General features: G+C 46.1%; 1 protein-coding gene and 1 pseudogene across 8 annotated transcripts; both read left to right on the forward strand.

Annotated features, from left to right (window-relative positions):
- Positions 1 to 2,077: 2,077 nt before the first annotated feature.
- ILVBL (ilvB acetolactate synthase like) lies at positions 2,078 to 19,727 on the forward strand. Of its 7 annotated transcripts, none has more exons than XM_083719027.1 (17): positions 2,332 to 2,843; positions 7,213 to 7,761; positions 8,116 to 8,276; positions 9,160 to 9,361; positions 9,444 to 9,571; positions 9,803 to 9,941; positions 10,777 to 10,888; positions 11,286 to 11,385; positions 12,014 to 12,111; positions 12,434 to 12,570; positions 12,804 to 12,938; positions 13,135 to 13,249; positions 13,367 to 13,536; positions 14,349 to 14,419; positions 15,527 to 15,598; positions 16,412 to 16,517; positions 18,475 to 19,727. In XM_083719027.1, the coding sequence occupies exons 3-17, from the start codon at positions 8,139 to 8,141 to the stop codon at positions 18,651 to 18,653; spliced, it is 1,902 nt and encodes a 633-aa protein (XP_083575153.1). In that variant the 5' UTR covers positions 2,332 to 2,843; positions 7,213 to 7,761; positions 8,116 to 8,138; the 3' UTR covers positions 18,654 to 19,727. The 7 variants fall into 7 exon arrangements, with proteins under 7 accessions (XP_083575152.1, XP_083575151.1, XP_083575155.1 ...); XM_083719028.1 differs by lacking the exon at positions 7,213 to 7,761 and adding an exon at positions 3,712 to 3,788 and having other exon boundaries at positions 2,612 to 2,700; XM_083719026.1 differs by lacking the exons at positions 2,332 to 2,843; positions 7,213 to 7,761 and adding an exon at positions 2,078 to 2,206.
- LOC310834913 (phosphoglycerate kinase pseudogene) lies at positions 5,001 to 7,225 on the forward strand (annotated as a pseudogene). Its single transcript has one exon. The product of its transcript is annotated as a phosphoglycerate kinase pseudogene (transcript).
- Positions 19,728 to 21,159: the final 1,432 nt, after the last annotated feature.

Below are 21,159 nucleotides of genomic sequence, written 5' to 3' on the forward strand. Positions count from 1 at the left end.
CTTTGACTTACGGCTGTTGCACAAAATCTAGCTACCGTAGATTCTGGCGTATTAGGCGATTGGGCATATTAGACGACCCCCCAAATCGGCAGCTGCAATTTGGGGGTTCGTCTTATAAGCCCAGTTGCCTAATATGCTGGGCAGCTCTGCAACGGGAGAAAGCCTCCCGACGCGGAGTGGAGCCCGCCGCCCCTGCTGCTGCTTCTGAAGCAGCGTGAGGGGCAGGCTCCACGCCAGGCGGCTTTCTCCTGGCATAGAGTGGAGCCAGCCGCCCAGCTGCTTCCAAAGCAGCAGCGGGAGGGGGGGGGCCTCTGCGCTGGGAGAAAGCCACCTGGAGTGGAGCGGAGCCTGCCGCCGCCTCTGCTGCTTCCGACCCACCAGGTGCTGCAGCAGGGAGCGGATACCCGGAGTATAAGACGACCCCCGACTTTTTAACCTCTTTTCCCGGGTTAAAAAGTCGTCTTATACGCCGGAATTTACGGGACATTTCTAGTGACATACGAATTCTAGTCGGTCAAGAGGTGATTTAAGTAGTATTCCTCCGTCCTCCCTGGTACTTTTTGTACAAGCTGGGTTATGGGAGAGGCTCTGGAATAAAATAAGCAAGACTCTCCTGGCTTCAGTGAAAGGAACCCGAAACTTTTGGAGCGCAGCACGAGTTCCCGCTGCACTCCAAAGGCTTTAGGTGGCTATCCCTGAAGCCTTTGGAGCGCAGAGGGACCTCGTGTTGCGCTCCAAAGGCTTCGGGTTCCTTTTGCTGAAGCCGGGAGAGCAAAACTCTCCTGGCTTCAGCAGAGAGGGAGAGCTGTGCAGCACCCCTTCAGCGAAGCAGGAGGAGAAATGGAAGGGGCTCCGTTTCTCCTGCCGCTTCGCTGAAGGGGCGCTGAGCAGAGAGGGGGAGAATTCCCCCCCCCTTGTTCTCCCCCTCCTATGGTCTGATAAGTCCTATGGTCCGGTGCGTCCTATAGAGCGAAAAATACAGTATATTTGCAAACAGTATGCATAATAACATAACTCTGGAATTAGGCATCATAAAACTTCAAACGGCAGACTTGGACAACAGCCCAGACTGGAAGATAACAGTAAAAGAAAAGCTGCGCTAGCAAACAGACAAGGGAACATACACACACACACACACACAGCTGTGCTTGTCAGATGAAAGGATACATGATTTAGAATTGATTAGCCAGGGACTGGGGACTTTGAGAGTTTAAGATCGGAATGTGGAAATTATGAATCAACAAGGAGGCAGAAATATAATTATGTGAGATGATTCTTCAGAGGTCTAGAATATGGAAAGTCCGTTTGAAATTTAATAATTAATAATTTGGATTGTAATTTGGGTTTTTTTTCTTGAATTATGATTTGCTTTGATATTATTTGGATGTTCTTAATGAATTTTTTTTTAAATAAAGATGAAGAAATATACAATAACTTGAATATAATAGTAAATGCTTGTGCAACCAGTTAAGCAATAAAGAAGCTCATATAAACTACCAACTACCAACCCTGGATGAGATCTTCACGTCTTGCAGCTTGAAGAAGTCACACAATATCCTGAGAGATCCCACCCATCCTGCTCACAACCTCTTTGAACTGTTGCCTTCGGGCAGAAGATACAGGACAATGAAAACACGAACCACACGCCTTCTGAATAGTTTCTATCCAAGAGCTCTGATTGCACTAAATAATGATCTCAGGGCCAGTTGTAAGAAATAGCAAGCAGTGAGTAGTAAGGAATGAGATAGGTTTTAGGTTATGCTATGCTTCTAATAGGTTATGTTATATTCTGGATTATGTTATGTTCTAATAGATTATGTCTGAATAGGATGAGAGTGTTGGAGATACGTGCGAATGTGTATGTGAATCCGGTCTCGGGTGTTTGATTTTCGTTGTTGTGTATACTGTGTATATACGGACAATGACAATAAATTTATCTAATCTATATATAATACAAATACATCTCACTTCTTCAGAGGGAATTTAAAAAATGCGAACCCGGAAGATCTCTACCCAAACATTACTCTTATTTCCCTCCCTTTCAACCTCCGTGCATTACCAGACTGCGTTTTGCTACGAGTCGCGACTTGGGACAAGCAACCTGGCGGCTTTCGCCACCCGCTGCCCGCCGCCCTCTCGAGGAATCGTTCGCTCGCCGCGTGACGTCACGCCGTCGCGCCCCCAGTGACACGGCGCGGGTTGCTAGGTAACAGCCGGCGGGGCCTGTATGTATATGTATGTATATGTGGGGGGGGGGAAAGGGAGTGGGGGAATTTTTTTTGGGGGGGGAGCGCTCGTCTGCACGCGCAGTCCCGTGTCTGTGTGGAGGAGCCAGCCCGTTTTCTGCTTCCTAGAAGCAAGGCCTCGAGCCCGTGAGGAGGGGTGGGGGGATGCGCGCGCACAGAGCCCTCTTCTCCCCCCTCCCTCTCTGGCGGCCTTCACCGGCCCGAGGGGCGCCTGAGGCGGGTTGCGTGTTACGTGTTCGTGTGAATGCGGCCTCTGCCCCAGTGCCCCGCCCTGGCCCTGAGGCAAAATTTGCCGGAGCCACCCCTCAGCAGCCCTTCCCTGGCGGGAGGCGGGCCCGACGGTGGAGGCGGGGCCGCTTCCAGCCTGCCTGCCTGCCTTGCCTCTCCCCCTTCCATCCTGGCCCTACTCTCTCCTGGCTTCCCGACGGTGCCGGTGACGTTTCGCTCTGGTTTTGTAAGTTTGGGGGGTCGCTTTGGCAAACTTTGGTGGCGGCCAGGGATGGGTAGCGGTGGTGCGGCGCAGTGGTTAGAGATCTGGGCTAGGACCAGGGTTCGAATCCTCACCGCTCAGGAGCCGCAGGGAAGCTTGCTGGGCGGGTGAGCTCGTGCAACGGGGGGGTGGGGGTGGGATCGGGCAGTCGGCGCCCCTCAGCCCCGCCTACCCACCACCTTCTTCTTTGGCGATCACTCTTAGCCAGGTAAGATTGTCTTCCGTGAACACGGTCTCAGTAGTGAGTCCGTAAATGACTGTGGAGGCCAATTCTGGAGCTACACGTCCTTCCATAGTGGGGACATAGGTATCCGGGTGGAAGTTGATCACGGTGAGGGTTTGCCAGACGTGCCTTCCTCTTTGCACGTTAGGAGGAAGAGTAAAGGTGGATTGGAGACAAAGAAGGGGGGGTTGGGGGTAGGGAGCGGAAGGATCTTCCTCTCCAGGGAAAGAAAGTGAGATAAAAGGTTAATATTTGTATATTAATAAAAATCTATAAATGGGGACTAGAAGGACAGGAAATGCCATTTCCTTAGTCATATGTATTAGACAGGGGTTTCATTCATCCATTTAGTGTGTTGTGCTAAAATGAAGCTATGGGCTGTAGCTGATGCTGAGACAGCTCATAGGGGACTTTCTCGTGGTAAGTGGAGTGCAGAATTTGGGTTGCCCAAAGCTTTTTTTAGGGTGCAAAGGTGTACAAAGGTGTACCTGTAAAACAGGTCTGTGGGCGTATATTGAGATTGAAGTAAGTCTCTGTTTGGAATGATTCTAGTTTAAATTAGTTCCAAGGTTAAACCACATTAAGCAATGTTTGAGTATTGCCACTAGGATTTGTTCCAGATCCTATCAGGGAGAAAGTTCCCTGAGTGTACTCTGGACTCACCATTATGATTACAGATACAACTGATTTGGTTATGTTGCTTCACCTTCTGTTAAGATCCTCCTAGTTCTTTTCTTTGCCTTATTCTTTAGAAACTGAATCACGAATTTTTGGCACCAACATTTTGGACAAGTATGAGGATGCTGTAGGGTTCTAATGTGGTAGAAAGGTAAATCTATATAAAACCAGCTACCTAGTACGTAATACAGAATTTCAGGAATAAAAGTGCAAAACTCAATTAAGACAAAAATAGGGTGGAAAAATGGGGGCTCTTACCACTTGTGTGGTAGACATATTGAGCAAATGGCACTTGAGCAAATGGCACTGCTGAAGTAACAGAAGGACTCTCTCTTCCACAGCAGTACAATTCTATGCAAGTCTACTTAAGCACATTTTAATTCAACAGGACTTACTCCCCATTTAGTATATGATTCAGCCTCCATGTTTTTAACAAATCTACAATATTTAATATATCTGGTGCTGGGATTTCATTATTTCTGGTTTCTTCCAACACAGTTCCACAGTTGAGCAGCAGTGTGCATTTGTGGTGATGGAGTGAGAATGGGATAAACCTGCTGCTCAACAGGTGGGAAGGAAGGATCAAGGAAGGGGATGGTGGAGTGGATGCTGTCTATCAGCAATGACTTATAATTTTCATTTATAGCAAAGGTGTAGGCATGCTCAGTAGGGGTGGGTGATATCTGGTTTTCAGTATCACAATATATCATCAGCTAAACATTGAAATATACTGATATATCATGATATCTGAAATAAGATGGAGCTACGTAGAGGTGAACATGGTAATGTCTTGGCAACTGTTACCAAGTCGCGGGTCTGAATCACCACACACTGATGAAATCATCACTTTCATCAGCAGGCAAGCCAAAATGCATCCAAACAGGACTTTGGTTTGGGGCTTGGATACCAAATGGTGGTATTCAGGTCCAGGACAATCCAAAATACAGTAATGAGTCATAGTGAACACAAATAATCTGGGAAAATACTGGGGCGGGGGGGGGGGATTTCATGTAATATAATTACATGAAAATTAACTCAATGATAGCATGCTTCAATTAAACCATTAAATATTTCTGGAGAATATATTAATATTCTATGCAGTTTTGGGGGCAAATTTACAAAAGTAGTAGATTTAGTAAAAATATTAATTAAACATGCATATGATTAACAATTTAATCTGTTTTCTACTAATTTATGAGTAGTTAATGTAATTTGCTAATGTCAGGTGCATCACCTTCCCCACCCAGAGGGCCAGCTCCAATTCTATGCATGAGTAAGCCCCACTCAGTTCAACTAAACTTACTTCTGCTCTTGCTGCCGGTGAACAAGGAAGAGGTTGCAGTCCATTTGCTCCTGCTGTGAAATGTCTGTCTCCACCAAGCTTACACTGTCCAGATGTGAAGTGGATGTGAAGGGCAAGCGCGTGGTCATGCGGGTTGACTTCAACGTTCCAATGAAGGACAACAAAATAACCAACAACCAAAGAATCAAGGCAGCTGTCCTAAGCATTAAGCATTGCTTGGACGATGGAGCCAAGTCTGTGGTGCTCATGAGCCACCTGGGTCGGCCTGGTGGGGTTCCTATGCCTGACAAATACTCCCTGAAACCAGTAGCAGCAGAGCTCAGAGCTTTGCTAAGCAGGGATGTCACATTCCTGAATGAGTGTGTGGGTATAGATGTGGAAGCTGCTTGCGCAACGGGCTCAGTCTTTCTTCTGGAAAACTTCTGATTCCACATGGAAGAGGAAGGAAAGGGAAAGGACGCTTCAAGAACAAGATCAAGGCCAATTCTGCAAAGGTGGATGCTTTCAGAGTGTTGCTTTCTAAACTTGGAAATGTTTATATCTATGATGCATTTGAAACTGCACACAGAGCTCACAGTGTCAATCTGCCTCACAAAGCTGCTGGTTTCCTGATGAAGAAAAAACTGGAGTATTTTGCAAAAGCTCTTGAGAACCCAGAGCAGCCCTTCCCAACAATCCTGGGAGGCGCCAAAGTTCAGGATAAGATTCAGCTGTTCAAAAACATGCTGGATCAAGTCAATGAGATGGTTATCTATTGTGGGACGGCTTTTACCTTCCTTAAAGTGCTCAAAAACATGAAAATTGGCAACTCTTTGTATGATGAGGAAGGATAAAAAATAGTCAAGGACCTGATGGCAAAAGCAGAGAATAATTGTGTACACATCACTTTGCCTGTTGACCTCATCACTGCAGGTAAATTTGATGAGAATGCTAACACTGGAGAAGCCACTGTGGACTCTGGGGTCCCTGATGCATGGATGGGTTTGGATTGTGGTTCTGAAAGCATTAAGCTGTTGGTGGAAGCTGTGGGCAGGGCCAAGCTGATTGTGTGGAATGATCCAGTCAGTGTCTTTGAGTGGGGCAAGTTTTCCAAAGGAACCAAAGCTTTGATGGATAAAGCTGTGGAAGTTACATCCAAAGGTACCATCATTGGAGGTGAAGACACTGCTACATGCTGTGCCAAATGGGGCACAGAGGAGAAAGTCATGTTAGTACTGGAGGTTGGTGCCGGCTTGGAATTCCTGGAAGGTAAAGTTCTTCCTGGTGTGGCTGCTCTGAGCAATGTTTAGCAGTAGATCATGGGATGAATAAGAGCGCCTCCCAGACATGTTCCTGTGCACAGCCTTTAAAGTAACCACTTCTGTATTTGTACTGGCAGAAGGGTCAGATAAAGTAATCTGGAAGATTTACAGCAATGTTAAAATGGCTCTTGTCTTGTAGAGTCTGCAGTTTATCTGATGTTGGCTGGTCCCCTGTTGCCCCACCTGAGCTACTGTAGTGTTAAATGGTTTTTGTGATATTTAGAGTGGATATATTTATATTTTTTTGCCTTTTGACCGAGGCCAAGTTCCGCTACTCGTAGTCGGTACCTCAAAGCAAATTCCTTCATTCAATCTCAACAGTGTGTTTAGCTACTGCTACTTCTCACCTTTGCATAGTACCACAAGGTGAGGGAAAATGCAGGTGTCAACTGCAATGTTAGCTTCTAAATAAATGTTTTGAGATACAAACAGGAAAAAAACCCTAAACTTACTTCTGCTTTCTTGAGAGTCAGCCCCGTTGAATTCAGCAGGGCTTATTTCTGACTTGACGTGCATTTCCTTGCTCTGCTTAACGACAAGCACTCACCCTCCCCATCATTCTCACCTTACAACAACCACCCAATCTCCCATTTAATCATAAAGCAGCAACAGTTAAATCTCCCCCCTTCATTTCCTCATATTGTGACACAGAAGGCCCCCCCCCAAAGCCCCTATCCTACCAATCTTTCCCTTTTTATCAAAGGAAAGGAGGAAGGGGAGATGGGAATAAACAGAGCCAACAGGGCAACTTGGTTTTTTTGCTCTTATTTTAAAAGGGGAATAGTGCTCCCTGTCCCATCCTCAGATGGGCAGTAAAGGCATCAGAGAGGTTAAAGAAAGGCTTCTCGCATGTGCACACAAACACAAGCAGAAGAGGAGATGGGAGTAAAGAAAAAGAGTTAAAAAACAGGGCAACGTTTTTTGTTCTTACTCTGAAGAAAACAACCTGTTTCTTTTTTCATGGGGGTAAGGAAGGGGAAATAGGGCTCCCAGCAAGAAGCCCTGAGTCAGGCCAGACCAGAACCTACCAACTTGTTCCACCAGCTACTAGACTGCTGAACTGGGGCTTTCTGCAAAATCAAAAGAAGTATAAGGGCTGATAAGCTGGCTGGCTGCTGCTTTCGCAGCTTTTTTCATAATCGTCACTTGTGTTTGTAGAGGCAGTTGCACAATCAAAAGAATCGTAGTGACTTCGGCTATGCCTGCTCTTGTGTGTCAGTCTCTCACTGCTCGTGCAGGAGGCAGCGGAAGCCCTAAGAAGTACATACTAGCCGGCTACACAGTTTTCTCAAAATCGCGATGCTTGACGGACAACATTTTATGAAACTCTTATTGTGTGTAGACTTCATAACTAGTTTTGAACGATATGTTAAAAAATTGTCCAGGTCTAGTGCCCAGTAAGATATCAGTAAATAGAAGTACACATCTCGTTTCTGGGCTTCGGCTAGATAGCAAGGAAGCTCCCTGCACACTAATCATGCTGCAAAGTTACAGAACTGATGGCTGCAGCCAAAGATTGGGTATGTTATTCAAAGCAACATGTGAACGTGTTTCTCTTATCTCTGAAGCTTCTCTTCCAATTTTCATTTTTATTAAAAACTCCACCTGGCTTTCTCTGCTGCCTTGCCAGAGACTGAACTGCCACAAATTCTTGGTGCATAACTATGTATGTTAGATAAAACTGAATCATAGTTTGAGAGAATTTGCCCTGCATTTTTTAGATTAAAAAAAATCCCTTGTCTGTCACCTCAAGAAAACTAGAAATAAACTAAGTATTTGTGTTACAGAATAGAACTGCTACAGCATTGCTGGCGTGCAGCTGAGGAAAACAAGTTAGAATGGTACTTCTGTGTTTTGTCTTCCTTTTGGGACAGGAGTGCATCTGTAGCTGACACAAATGAATCCTGACGTGCCTGCTGCCGCCTCGGCTCTAGAAGGCTCCTCGACATGGCTGTTGGCACTGCTGGGAAGCCTTACAGTGACTCTTCTTGGGGTAGCTCACAAACTGGGGCTCATCTATCAGCTGTGGCATCAGGTAAAGCATAAATCAGTGGCTGCCTTTAGATGTGGCTTCTTTATCCGTAGGGCAGTGATGGGAAACTCACAACCCTCTGGATGCTGCTGGATTACAAATTCCATCCTTCAATATTCACCGTGCTGGCTGGGGCTGGTGGGGGTTGGAGTCCTACAACATTTGAAGGGCTACAGGTTCTCCACCTCTGTTATAGGGGAGCCAAAGGCCTTAAGAGAGAGTAGGCAGGGTATGAACAGCTTAGGTCCAAAATGGAATTATGTCTCCCACCCTCCCTTTGCAGGGATGTATACTGTATTGCTTTCGGGCCCCAATATTGATTGATTTCTGTTCAGACAATCTTGGTGGTGAAACATTCGTTGCAGGTGTATTTCACCAGACATCTGGATGTTAAACAACAGTTAGTCCTGTCGATGCCCTTTGCTTTCCTGCGCCTCAGTCCCATTGGCTCTGTATCAAAGGCACAGTAAGAAGTAGTAGAGGAAGGACTGTAGTTAACCAGTAGAGCTTATGCTTTGCATGGAAAAAAGTCGCAGGTTCAAACCCTGGCATTTTCAGGGAGGGTTGAGGCAAAAACCCTATCAAAAATCCTGGACTAGCGGTCTGACTCTGCATCAAGCAGTTTCCTGTGCACAAAACTTAGGATGAGAGTGGATTTTGCATTTGAGCACCTCAGCTTCTCATCTTGAAAAGAGTATTGTTTCTGGGAGAAGAATTCATTGGTTGTGGACACCGAATGCTAAAGATTTATTCTTCAGAAGCAGTTTGAGGTAGGACTGGGTACCAGGAGCTGAGGGCCTAGCATCTTCCTTGTTTCTAAGCCCCTGACCTTTTATTGCATTGTTCATGGGAAGCCAGGACCAAAAGACAGACCTGTCTGTTCCAGGTGGACACGAAGAGCACTCGGCATGGCGGAGAAACTGTGGCAGAAGTTCTGAAAGCTCATGGTGTGCGCTTTGTGTTCACGCTGCCGGGTGGACATATTTCTCCCATTTTGGTGGCTTGCGAGAAGCTGGGCATTCGTGTTGTGGACACGAGGCATGAGGCAACGGCTGTATTTGCAGCAGATGCAGTGGCCAGGCTATCAGGTACCACATTTCTCCCCGTTTGTTGCTTGCTGAAGAGGGAGGAGCACAAAGTGACACTTGCCTCTGCATTTTTCTGTTGCAGGAACAGTGGGAGTTGCTGTAACGACAGCAGGACCAGGAGTGACTAACACTGTGACAGCTATGAAAAATGCCCAGATGGCAGAATCTCCCGTGTTGTTGATTGGAGGGTCAGCAGCCAGGTTGCAGAAGGTAGGCTGCTCAGTCTGGTGGCCCTAGAATCAAAGGACAATGACAGAGTAACTAGAATTTCATGCTGCTCCTGTTTGATTTAAGTAGGGCTTTGGCCTTTATGTGTTCACGGACACTGACTCTCTCTAGCAGCAGCTTAGCAGGCAATTTTTCTGCATGTGTATTTTTGAGGGCAATTGAGCTGCAGTTGTGTGGAATTGTGAACGAGCTTTCTCCTTTCTCCATCCCCAGGGCAGAGGAGCTCTCCAAGACATTGATCAGCTGTCCCTCTTTAAACCACTCTGCAAATTCTGTGCTTCCGTGACGTCTGTCCGAGAGATTGCCCCTGTGTTGCGAAAGGCCATTGCCATTGCCCAGTGTGACACTCCAGGTATGCTGCCGTGCCGTTGGCTTGCAACAAGTATCTTCCACCCACAGAGGATTGTGGCTGTTAGGTTGTGGCTGTTTTTGTACTTAAGCCAAGGAAGTAAAAAAGTTCAAGGGCTCAGTGTGGGCTATAGATGTCTTTCTTTTATTGTCCAATAAGCCTTGAAAGGTTGGTTAGGTTTGAGTAAAAAATGTCAGGCTTTTCTTTCTTTTTTTACTATTTACAGTATTTTTTACTGTGAATGGAAGAGCAAAAAGTTCTCTCTGAATTTTCTCAACACCCAGTAGGCTATTTGCCTACACTTTGGAACAAAATGCTTTCACCACAGTAGAACAGTATTTTGTCACGGAGACATCTCTTCCAGCCTCACCCCCTGAAGGCATCTGCCCAGCGTCCTAATGCCCATGTGCAAGATCTCAGGGCTGGGAGTGTGGGAATAACAGCTTATTCTTCGAGTATCTTATTGGCTCTTACCTGCCCACCTGGCAGCCGTATGTCTGAGTTTCAAAGGCTCCTAGGCTGACTTTAGAGAAGCACTGTGGCTCTCTTCTGAGCATGCTAGGACACTTATTTTTGGGTGGATGAGGAATGGTGGATACAGGAATCCAGGGCCGACACTTCTGATATGGGAGATCCTTCTAATTGGGTGCTGCCACGTGGGAGGTAGAGCTCAAGATGTTCGCGGTTTTGTGCCAAAAAAGGTTGCAAGGTCCATGAGTGAGCAAGTGGGTTGGTCTCGGTGCATGCTTCTAACTAGATTTTTCTTTGGACAGTTCCTTGGAACAGGGATTTTCTTTACAGAGTGAGGTGGTTATGGAACTTCCTCTTTGTCTTGTAGGGCCTGTGTTTGTAGAGTTCCCCTTGGATATCCTGTATCCCTATCATCTAGTAGAGAGAGAGATTTTCAAGAACTTCACTTCTAAAAGCTTTTTGGGAAAGATTGTTAACTGGTGAGTGAGCTGCCTTCCACCCCCCCACATCAGCAAAGGTATTAACTGGTGAGCGGTTCTGTGGAGGGCCTAGTGATGGAGCCCTGGAGAATTTTATAGGTCTCTCTCTTACCCTCCCCCCTCTTTTTAAACTGATTCACCTGCTCCTTAATTACAAGATGCCCCAATTCTTCGATCTGGTCCTCTATATCGGGGAGGAAGATTTCTCTTGCTCTTCTGCTGTATTTGACAGATTGCCACCATGAAGACCTTGAGCTTCTTGGTAGCTGGTTGGTGCTCATATTTTGGGTAGCAAACTGACACCTTGCCTTCTGTGGTATAGGCTACAGCCTCCTCCTCATCACTACCATGGCAAGATCTTGGCCTTCAAGACCACATTCTTTTTGTTGTCACCTAGGTATCTGCGGAGTTACATAGGGAGCCTCTTTGCCGGGGCATGGGAGATGCAGGACCTTTCACCTCTGCCAGTGAACTTGCCAAAGGCTTCAAGGGGACAGGTGAGAATCCATAGAGTCCCAGCTCCAACTGAACGTAGCTAGCAAAGTTAATGTGTGGAGCTGGGAGCATCTTACTTCTCAATTATAATTAAGTCCTACATTTCAGACAAATATTACCTTCCTTTTATGGCCAAAGTCTGTGTGATTGCCATAAAACATAGGGAACAAGCTTTGATATCATCATGATTAAGGTTTTAAATGACAACTTCAGGTTATATTTTAGTGAGTAAGATCTAATTTATATATTTTAATTGCTGCTATATTTGTACTGTCCCTGTTATACTGAACTGCAAATTTAGATGTATCCCTATTGTGTTTCATGACTTCCTATACCTTCTGACTTCCTCTGGCCTTTACTGTCTTCTGTAAAGAGGGCAACTCACTATTCCTCTGGAAAGGGGGGCAAATTGAGACTGAATGACGTAGCTTTCATCCTCTTACCTGTAAAGTCCTAGATTTACTGCCTTTTCACAGTCACCGTCCCCCCCCCCACCCCAATGAGGAGCTGCTGTTTTCCTCTTTTGAAGCTATTCTCTCTCCCCCTCCCCCCAGTAATAGCTGTGTTGTTGCTTTGAAAACTTGGTCATTTTTCTCAGACTGACCCTCACCTGGGCATGCCTCTGTGCAGGTGCAACAGTGTGTGGAGCTCATCAGCCGAGCTAAGAAGCCAGTCATCATCCTTGGTAGTCAGGTGACCCTACCACCAACACCAGTAAAGATACTCAGGTGAGGGGTGGTACCTTGCAATTTTGGCTCCCCTCAGATCCCATTTACATTTGTCTGTGGCACACTAATCAGTCTCGGCCATTAGCGAGGCTACCCCTAAAGCTGAGGAGTGCCATCGTTTCTTAGGTGATGGGGTAGCCAAACCAGTAAGAACGTGAGAACTGGGATTGGGATTGGGCAGGAGTCTGGTGTAATGGGTAAAGCTGGGGCTCTGGAGGGGACTGAGGCTATGGGCCACAGCTGGATAAAGCTGTGCTGTTGCTGGCCGATAATGGAACATTGTTGCTGAAGTCTCTGCAGTGAGATTCTCCTATCCTTTCAGAGATACCTTAGAAGAACTGGGGATCCCGTGTTTTCTTGGAGGCATGGCTCGCGGCATGCTGGGGAAAAATAGCCCACTGCACATCCGTCAAAACCGGCGTGACGCACTCAAGGAGGCAGATGTGGTCATTCTAGCAGGTAGATATGCTCATTGTAGTTGCCAGTGCTAACCTGTTGCTAAAGGGGGGCTGCCTGGAAGTAGGTGGCCTATTTGGGTGTGTGATGGGTGTCTTTAGTTATATGTGAACAGCCCTAAGATCTTGTGATGAAGGGCGGTAAATAGGTAGGTAGGTAGGTAGGTAGGTAGGTAGGTAGATAGCAAGCAAGCAAGCAGTTTGTCTCATTCCCATAATTTCTGTTCTGATCTCTAGGCACAGTCTGTGATTTTCGCCTGTCATTCGGGGGGATCCTAAGTAAATGCAGCAAAATCATTGCCGTCAACAGGAACCGGGAGCAGCTGCTAAAGAACGCACATGTGTTGTGGAAACCCACCGTGGCCATTCAGGGTGAGGGGCCTGCCAGGGTCTGCAATATGGGGGTTGTGAGGGGGTGGCCCTATTGCTGGAGGGAGAGAGGATGTGCTTCGTGGCGTGGCTCGGTGAAGCCAATGACCCTGAGGAAGAGGATACATTGGCTGCATGTGCATCCGTTCCTGGTCAGAGCCTTGCGCTTTTCAGGCCTCCTGCAACTCCTTTCCTACAGGGGATGCTGCCTGCTTCCTGGTGTCCTTGTGCCAAGCGTTGAAGGGCTATTCGTGTCCCCAGGACTGGGTAACAGGCCTGAAGGAGGTTGATCGCATAAAGGAGAAGGCAAACAGGTGAGAAACACATATGTGCACTGTTCCTTTTTCTCGTCCTTGTATAACTGATATTCAGAGAGTAATGCTGGCCTTGGGCATGTCTTGAATTAGTCTGTGGGCCATGTTCCTCCCCAGGGAGAAGGCAGAAAAACCGACAGAGCAGCACCTCAACCCACTGAAGCTGCTGCACCATTTGGATAGTTTGCTTCCTGAAGACAGCTTGTTGATTGCTGACGGGGGTGACTTTGTTGCAAGTGCCGCCTACATTGTAAAGCCCAGGGGGCCACTGACCTGGTTGGATCCAGGTAACACGACATTAGCGAGATGTTGGGAAGTGTAATGTATTCTGGGGGTAGGGGGGTTGATTTTGCTGATTCTGGTATCTACTTGTCTTATACAGCTTCTGAACTGCTGTTCTGCTGCGATATGAAGCAGCAAAAATGTCTCCTTCCTTTGAGCAGATACCTGTCGTTTTGCTAAACACACATCCAATTTCACAATTCCATAGGAATGAGCCTTGTGGAATAGACACTCCGCCCCATCTTCATAGAGGCTGTGGGATGGATACGTCTAAGGAAGGCTGTGCTGTTTTGCTTTCCTGTATTAACCATGGTAGAAGGCGTCATCTGGAGAACATAATTTTAAAAAGGTTTTGGAAAGAGCAATTTCCTCCAGAAATTAAAATTGAGGAAAATACCAGAAGGAGTTTCCTAACTTCAAGAATTGTTTTGCATTGACCTAAGATGCCTTTACGAGTTCTGCTTGTCTCCTTTAGGTGGCTCTCCCCTTTTTTTAAATAAAAAAAAAGCTGGAACAAGTTCTTATCATCAGGACTGCTTGGATTTTGTGTTTCTTTTCTTGGCACACAGCTCCTTGTCTTTGTTTTATGAAAAATATTAACGTTCAGCCTTTCTGTCTCATGTCTGAGATGCCCAAGGTGACTAATCCCAGCAAAGTTTAATAACAACCATATAATAAAAAAGGAACCAACAAATTCTGCTTTTGAAAAAGCTAGAGGATATCAATGCAGGAACGGGTCAGACTGTGGGCTGCTGGGATAGCAAGACAACCTACTAGCTTCCTTCAATCACTGTTCTTCTATTTCTGCTCGTTTCAGGAGCCTTTGGGACCTTAGGGGTTGGTGGAGGCTTCGCGCTGGGAGCCAAGCTCTGCAGGCCGGACTCAGAGGTTAGTGCACAGTATTGGGAGGCCAAGGATAGAAGCTGTGTTAAACAACTCCTGTTGCCCCAAAGAGGTCATTGGGCTGATTGCCTGAGTCCCCATTGGGTTATTGCAAAGTGGGTTTTGTTCCTTTTATTACTGCCCCAATCGATTTAAATTTTTTCAACTCCTTTTTTATTTGTGTGTTTTTAAATTTGGGTTGTTGTTGTTTTTAACTGAAAGGTGTGCCTGGGAAGAGAGGAACTGGGGATTACAAGGGGAGCCCAAATCACAGTGGTTCAGGGGAGGGGGGCAGGCCAGGTAAGGGTCACACGACACAGGCAGTTAGTGACTGTGCTGTGTGCCAGCCCCTCCTCCAACTTGGGGAATTGCGGTTGTCCTATCAGCCAGCCCTCAAGGACTGCCTCTCAAATAAACCGATACGGATCCTGTGATCATCATCTGAGGCCCTTCTTTGTGTGCCTCCTCCACGAGAGGTCCAGAGGGTGGCTACACAAGAATGGGCGTTTCTGTTGTGGCATCCCATTTGTGGAATGCTCTCCCCAGGGAGGCTTGCCTGGTGCCTTCATTGCATATATTTAGGTGCCAGGTGAAAACGTGCCTCTATAACCAGGCCTTTTAAATGTGTTTGTGGAAGGGGGTTTTGGTTTGCTTTTGTTTTATTACGTATTTTGTGTTCTCATTTTGTATTTTTATGTTGTGAACTGCCCTAAGGTCTTCAGCTGAATGGTGGGATGCAAATGTAATAAATAAGAATAATTAATAATTTTTGCTTATATGACCCTCCTTCAGATTGATAAGCCCTCCTCTTTTTTAAAAAAATCATTTTTATTAAATTTTCCACTTTAACAATCCAATCAAATCACATTAAATATTCCAAATTATACATATACATATCAAATAATCTGAATCTTCTGCGAAATTATAAGTTTTTTAATAGGACTTCCCATGCTTCAAGTTCGGAGGGTTCTGATCGATAAGCCCTCCTTCTCAGTGATGGCTGCTTACTTGTAGGAAAATCAATAGGGTGATGAGAACATGTGATGTTGCATTTCACCTCACCGGCTGCTGCATCTACTCTCACTCACTCTTTAATAAAAAAATCCTTGCCAGGTCTGGATCATATATGGAGATGGCTCCCTTGGGTTCAGCATCATGGAATTTGACACCTTCGTGCGACACAAGGTAACCCTAGCTCTGCCCAATTTGTGTTCTCTCTGCATCTGTGGGTGGGGTTATTGAAAGCAGCTGGAGATGGTCAGGGTTGGAAAGCTGTGGCTGCTGGCAGCTTTGCCAAGAGATCACTTCACTGGTCAGAATCACCTTGTTTAACTAGATTTTGTCTGGCAGACAGTTTTGGGGGTGAGCTGCTTTGAGAGGCAACAGTAGAGTCAAAGCGTCTTCTTCCGTTACCTATTGTAGCCTGCCAGCAAATCCAGCCAGGCACATTTTCTACCCAACTTCCCCCTCCCAAGTCACAGGAGAGGTTAACCTGTGCATTTCCTAAAACCTGTCTGGGAGGCTGCTGGAGCAAGACTGAGTGATAAGTGACTGCCTCCTTGCTTTTTGGCAGAGATATTTCCCCCCTTCTGTCCTCCCACCCCACCCCCAATATGTCTCAGGAATAGGATAGATAGACAGGTCTTCCTTTCCTCTTGCTTCTGTTTCTTCATCCTTCTCAGCTCTCCTGTTTTAGGTAGTGTGGAGAGATGAGGATAACAGGCTGAATAGGGCCTGTGAGCCACATGACAGAGAATTCCCTCTCTTTACGTATTTGGGCAACAGGTGGAGAGGGCTTAGTTCTGACATCCAAGATGGCAGTATAGTCTCTCTTCCTTCTCTCTCATAGTAGGGGCTCTCGATAATGGCCTCATCCATAATTTCTTACTGTCCTTTTGTCACTGTTCATCCTAATATATAAAAAGGTAGGGTAGAAGACTGTGAGTACCCTTTCTTAATTCCTGTTTAGGTCTATAACATTTTGTTCTGCTCTGTCAGACACCTGTCATCGCCCTGGTGGGGAACGACGCTTGCTGGAGCCAGATTTCCCGGGAGCAAGTTCCCATGCTTGGCAGCAATGTAGCCTGCGGCCTGGGTTATCTAGGTGAGTTAACAGCCTTATTAGTGCCGGATATGGCATCCTATACACAAATTCATAAGTGGATCTTGGCACAGTTGAAGCAAAGAAGCTTGGCTTGGCTGTTCTTTTAAGCAGGGTCAGGAAGATAGTGTCTTGCCTGGCCTCTGAGACAGAGGAAATTCTGCTTGTAGGGCAATTCCCCCTCATGCTCTGTGTCAGAGAGATGCAATTGCTCCGCTCTTGTGAGCACACCCAATTGGAATTTAAACGGATCATAATCTGATTAGACTTTCACACTTGCACCTCAGATCCACAGGCTGCCCCCACTATCTCCCTTTTCAAAACTGGGTTTAAGCTCCACCAAACAAGTGGCAAACATGGCTCATTTGAACAGAACACAGTATAATGTGGTTCATTGTACTTAAAGTGCATGTATGTGCTTTTCTGCCGAACAGCTGCGTATTGCAAGTGTAAATTAGTTTGCAAATCATCCATGTGATACACTTTCTCATATCCTACATTAGCGTTGTCATTAGGGTTACTTGTGAGTTAATTTGCACAGTTGCATCCTTATGGTAAAAGATCAATCATACAGGGGGAATATTAATCAAACATATCTGTTCCTAAACCTCTTTGCTGTGCAAGCTAGACAGAACCCATCATCGATCGTTTACAATGGCATATGAGATGTCTATGAAGGCATCACCTTCAAATGTCAGCATAACTGGTTTCATCTGTCAACAATTCTTATGCTGCAAATTGATTATTTTTTTAATACTGTATTTTCCATTTCTGTATGTGAGCTGCCCAGAGAACATTTTATATAAAATGCCATAAATAAATAGTTAACCTCTAGACGAACTTTATTCCTATACTGTACTGAAAGTCAGAATGCATGCATTGGTCCAAATATAGGCATATTTGAACCATTGCGTATTTGGACCAGTAGAAAGTATTGACACATGCATTAGTTTTAACTTGGTATATCCCTTTCCCAGAAGCTGAATTTGGAGACATCCACATCAACAGTTAGCCTTTTAATATAAAACTCATTAAATTTACTCACAAGTAATTTTACTGATTTCTGGCTTAGCTGCTTCATCTGTGTCCAGCAGATGATTTATTGGGATGTGGGTGGCGCTGTAGTGTAAACCACGAGTCTCGGTGGTAAAGTTCGAATCCCCGTGATGGGGTGAGCTCCCGTTGCTTTGTTCCAGCTCTTGCCAACCTAGCAGTTTGAAAGCATACCATTGCAAGTTGATAAATAGGTACGCTGCGGCAGGAAGGTAAATGGCATTTCCATGCGCACGGGCTTCCATCACGGTGTCCCGTTGTGGTTTAGTCATGCTGGCCGCATGACCTGGAAAAGCTGTCTGTGGTCAAACGCCGGCTCCTTTGGCCTGAAAACAAAGATGAGCACTGCATCCCATAGTCAAATTTGACTGGACTTAACCATCCAGGGGTCCTTTACCTTTACTTTTTTTACCCGCATGATTTGCAAACTGCACCTGTAATACGCATTTGCTAGCCTGCGTAACGCAGTTACTACAATAAAAAGGGGATGTATGAAAAGCGAAAGCCTTTAGAAATATCACAGGCCTAATTTATATTTTCTGTAATGATAAGAGATAAGAAAAGGAGACACACATTTTGTTAGCATTCAGGAATTTTGAGTCCAACTGAAGGAGCAGGCAAGGAGGTCAGCTGCCACAAGCCCATGAAGCTCAGGGTAGGTAACTTAGCTTATTAATTTGAGTGAACCATTGCCTGACCTTGGAAGTGTTCTGTCACATGCTCTGGAATATAAAAAGTAGAAGAGAGCTTTTGCATACTCCTTGTTGAAGGGTAAATCCAGAAGGGTTTCTAGGGGCAGCAGCAGCAGCAGCAGCCTTGAACTCCAGCCCCTTTCATTTTAGGAAGAAAGTCCATCTTCCCTTCCGTATGTTTTTCCTCCTTGCTCATGTGCTGTTTTTCTTTGCAGATTACCATGTGGTGGCAAAAGGCTTAGGAGGGAAAGGCTTCCTGCTCAGCCGCGAGAATGAGGATCAAACGGAGGAACTTATCAGGACAGCACAGTCTGAATGCAGGCAAGGGCACCCTGTCCTTCTCAATGTCCTCATTGGGAAAACAGACTTCCGTGAAGGCTCCATCGCCGTGTAGGGGTTAGCTTGCAGATACAAGTATGTGGGATTTGGCTGGACAGCAAAGTGACTGCTTTGCATGGAAGATATGGTTCATCTGAATTGATCTCAAGCAAAGGGATGGGGCCTTGGCAGTCCTGAGGTCTCATGTCCTCCCTCATTGGGCTTCCTTGGGGTAGTTCTTCAGATAGCTGGTTTCCTCCACTTTCCAACTCTTGTTTTGCTGCTGAAGCACTAGCTCGTGTTCCACCTCCACCCATCACACCATGGCTGTTGTCTGAAGTGGGAGCAGCAAAGCAGTTCTTCGTGAATCACTTTGACTTGTCCCTTTTGGTTATCATGTCTAACAGGTTGGCTTCACTAATTGACGCAGCTAATACATTAATAACCATAGTTGGGACGAAAGAACACACGCCTCTCTAGTTTGCCATTCCTTCGTCTGAGGATTTAGGTGCACCCTTTTTCTTTTCTTTTATAAATAATTTTATTAAGTTTTGCATTTAACAATCCAATCATATTACATTAATTAATCGGTGCACCCTTTTTCAACACCGGTAGATACTTACCATTCCCAAAGGAAGTGCAAAAGTGAATCTATACTATTTGGTTTGAAACAGAAACTATACCTTTCTATCGTCCCCCTACCCCACCACAGATGAGGACCTCGATTTCCACCTTGGACCTCAGAAGGGTCCTTTTGCTCATGCATCTTCGGTTCATGTGACCATCTAGCCATGCTAATTCAGTTGATAATACAGGTTTCTAAGTCCCAACCTTACATTCCCTAGGGCCGTATAGGCCTGTAATCCTAGTCCCATCCTCACAACTACTTTAATGCCTCAGCAGTTGCTCATGTTCTGTTACAGGGCAGTGTTAGTCCTGTGGTCAATTTTCTCTTAGACTGTACCCCCAAATCTATTTAAGTCTAATTTTCCCTGCCACTTTGGCAAACATTCTCAGGGGAGGGGGCAGCAGGCAACACATGAGTGAGTGTCCAGTAATACTTTGTGGACTGCTATATTTGCCTCTGTCCCTGCAGAAGCTACAATGCAGCGTTTTGCAGTGCATACAATAAAGGGATATAATTCTTGCTGCCTTTGGAGTGTTGTCTGTTCCAGCTTTGCATCAACGCTAGGGAGCTGTTCTTCCATCAGTGAATTCACAAGTGCTCACCATCTCTCTGGAACATGTGCCAGGCCTGATGCCTGCATGTCCTTGGGAAAGGACTGAAACTGCCTTGGTCGCACTGGTCAATGATCTCTGGTGGGCTAGGGACAAAGGTGAGAGCTGTTTCCTAGTTCTGCTGGATCTCTCAGCAGCTTTTGACACCATCGACCATAACATCCTTCTGGACCGTGTAGAGGGGCTGGGGGCACTGTTATACAGTGGTTCCGCTCCTTCCTCCTGGGCAGTGTTCAGAAAGTGGTGTGGGGGATGAGTGTTCAGACCCCTGATCTCTCACTTGTGGGGTGCCTCAGGGTTCTGTCCTCTCCCCCATGCAACATCTACATGCAGCCCCTGGGAGAGATCATCAGGGAGTTTGGGGTTGGTGTTCATCAGTATGCAGATGATACCCAGCTCTACCTCTCTTTCAAATCAGGACCAGATTGAGGTTGAATCCTGACAAGACAGATGTACTGTTTTCGGGGGAACAGGAGGTGGGCAGGTGTGGAGGACTCCCTGGTTCTGAATGGGGTAACTGTGCCCCTAAAGGACCTGGTGCGCAGCCTGGGAGTCATTTTGGACTCCCAGCTGTCCATGGAGGCGCAGGTCAATTCTGTGTCCAGGGCAGCTGTTTATCAGCTCCATCTGGTACGCAGGTTGAGACCCTACCTGCCCGTAGACTGTCTCACAAGAGTGGTGCATGCTCTAGTTATCTCTCGCTTGGACTACTGCAATGCGCTCTACATGGGGCTACCTTTGCAGGTGACCCGGAAACTACAACTAATCCAGAATGCGGCTGTTGGACTGGTGACTGGGAGTGGCCGCCAAGACCACATAGCACCGGTCCTGAAAGACCTACACTGGCTCCTAGTACGTTTCCGAGCACAATTCACAGTGTTGGTGCTGACATTTAAAGCCCTAAACGGCCTCGGTGCAGTATACCTGAAAGAGCGTCTCCACCCCCATCATTCTGCCCAGACACTGATGTTGAGTGCCGAGGGCCTTCTGACAGTTCCCTCGCTGCGAGAAGCCAAGTTACAGGGAACCAGGCAGAGGGCCTTCTCGTTACTGGCACCCGCCCTGTGGAATGCCCTCCCATTAGAGGTCAATAAACTATAGACTATTGTATTTTAATATTTTGTTGGAAGCCGCCCAGAGTGGCTGGGGAAACCCAGCCAGATGGGCGGGGTATAAATAATAAATTATTATTATTATTATTATTATTATTATTATTATTATTTTATTATTATTATGGGTTTGTCTTACAGCAATGATCTTGTGTATGCTTACTCAGAAGCAAACCGTGTCAAACTCAGTAGAATTTAATTCCAAATAGGTCCTCTTACTGGGATAAGGAGAGA

This window comes from Podarcis gaigeae (genome assembly GCF_964106915.1).
Source record: "Podarcis gaigeae genome assembly, chromosome: 17".
NCBI lineage: Eukaryota > Metazoa > Chordata > Lepidosauria > Squamata > Lacertidae > Podarcis > Podarcis gaigeae.

Coding starts and splice junctions, on each gene's coding strand:
- ILVBL (XM_083719026.1), top strand. CDS start 8,139: ATGAATCCTGACGTGCCTGCTGCCGCCTCGGCTCTAGAAGGCTCCTCG. Junction 9,362..9,443: donor TGCAGTGGCCAGGCTATCAG/GTACCACATTTC, acceptor TTTCTGTTGCAG/GAACAGTGGGAGTTGCTGTA. Junction 13,537..14,348: donor ACTGACCTGGTTGGATCCAG/GTAACACGACAT, acceptor TGCTCGTTTCAG/GAGCCTTTGGGACCTTAGGG.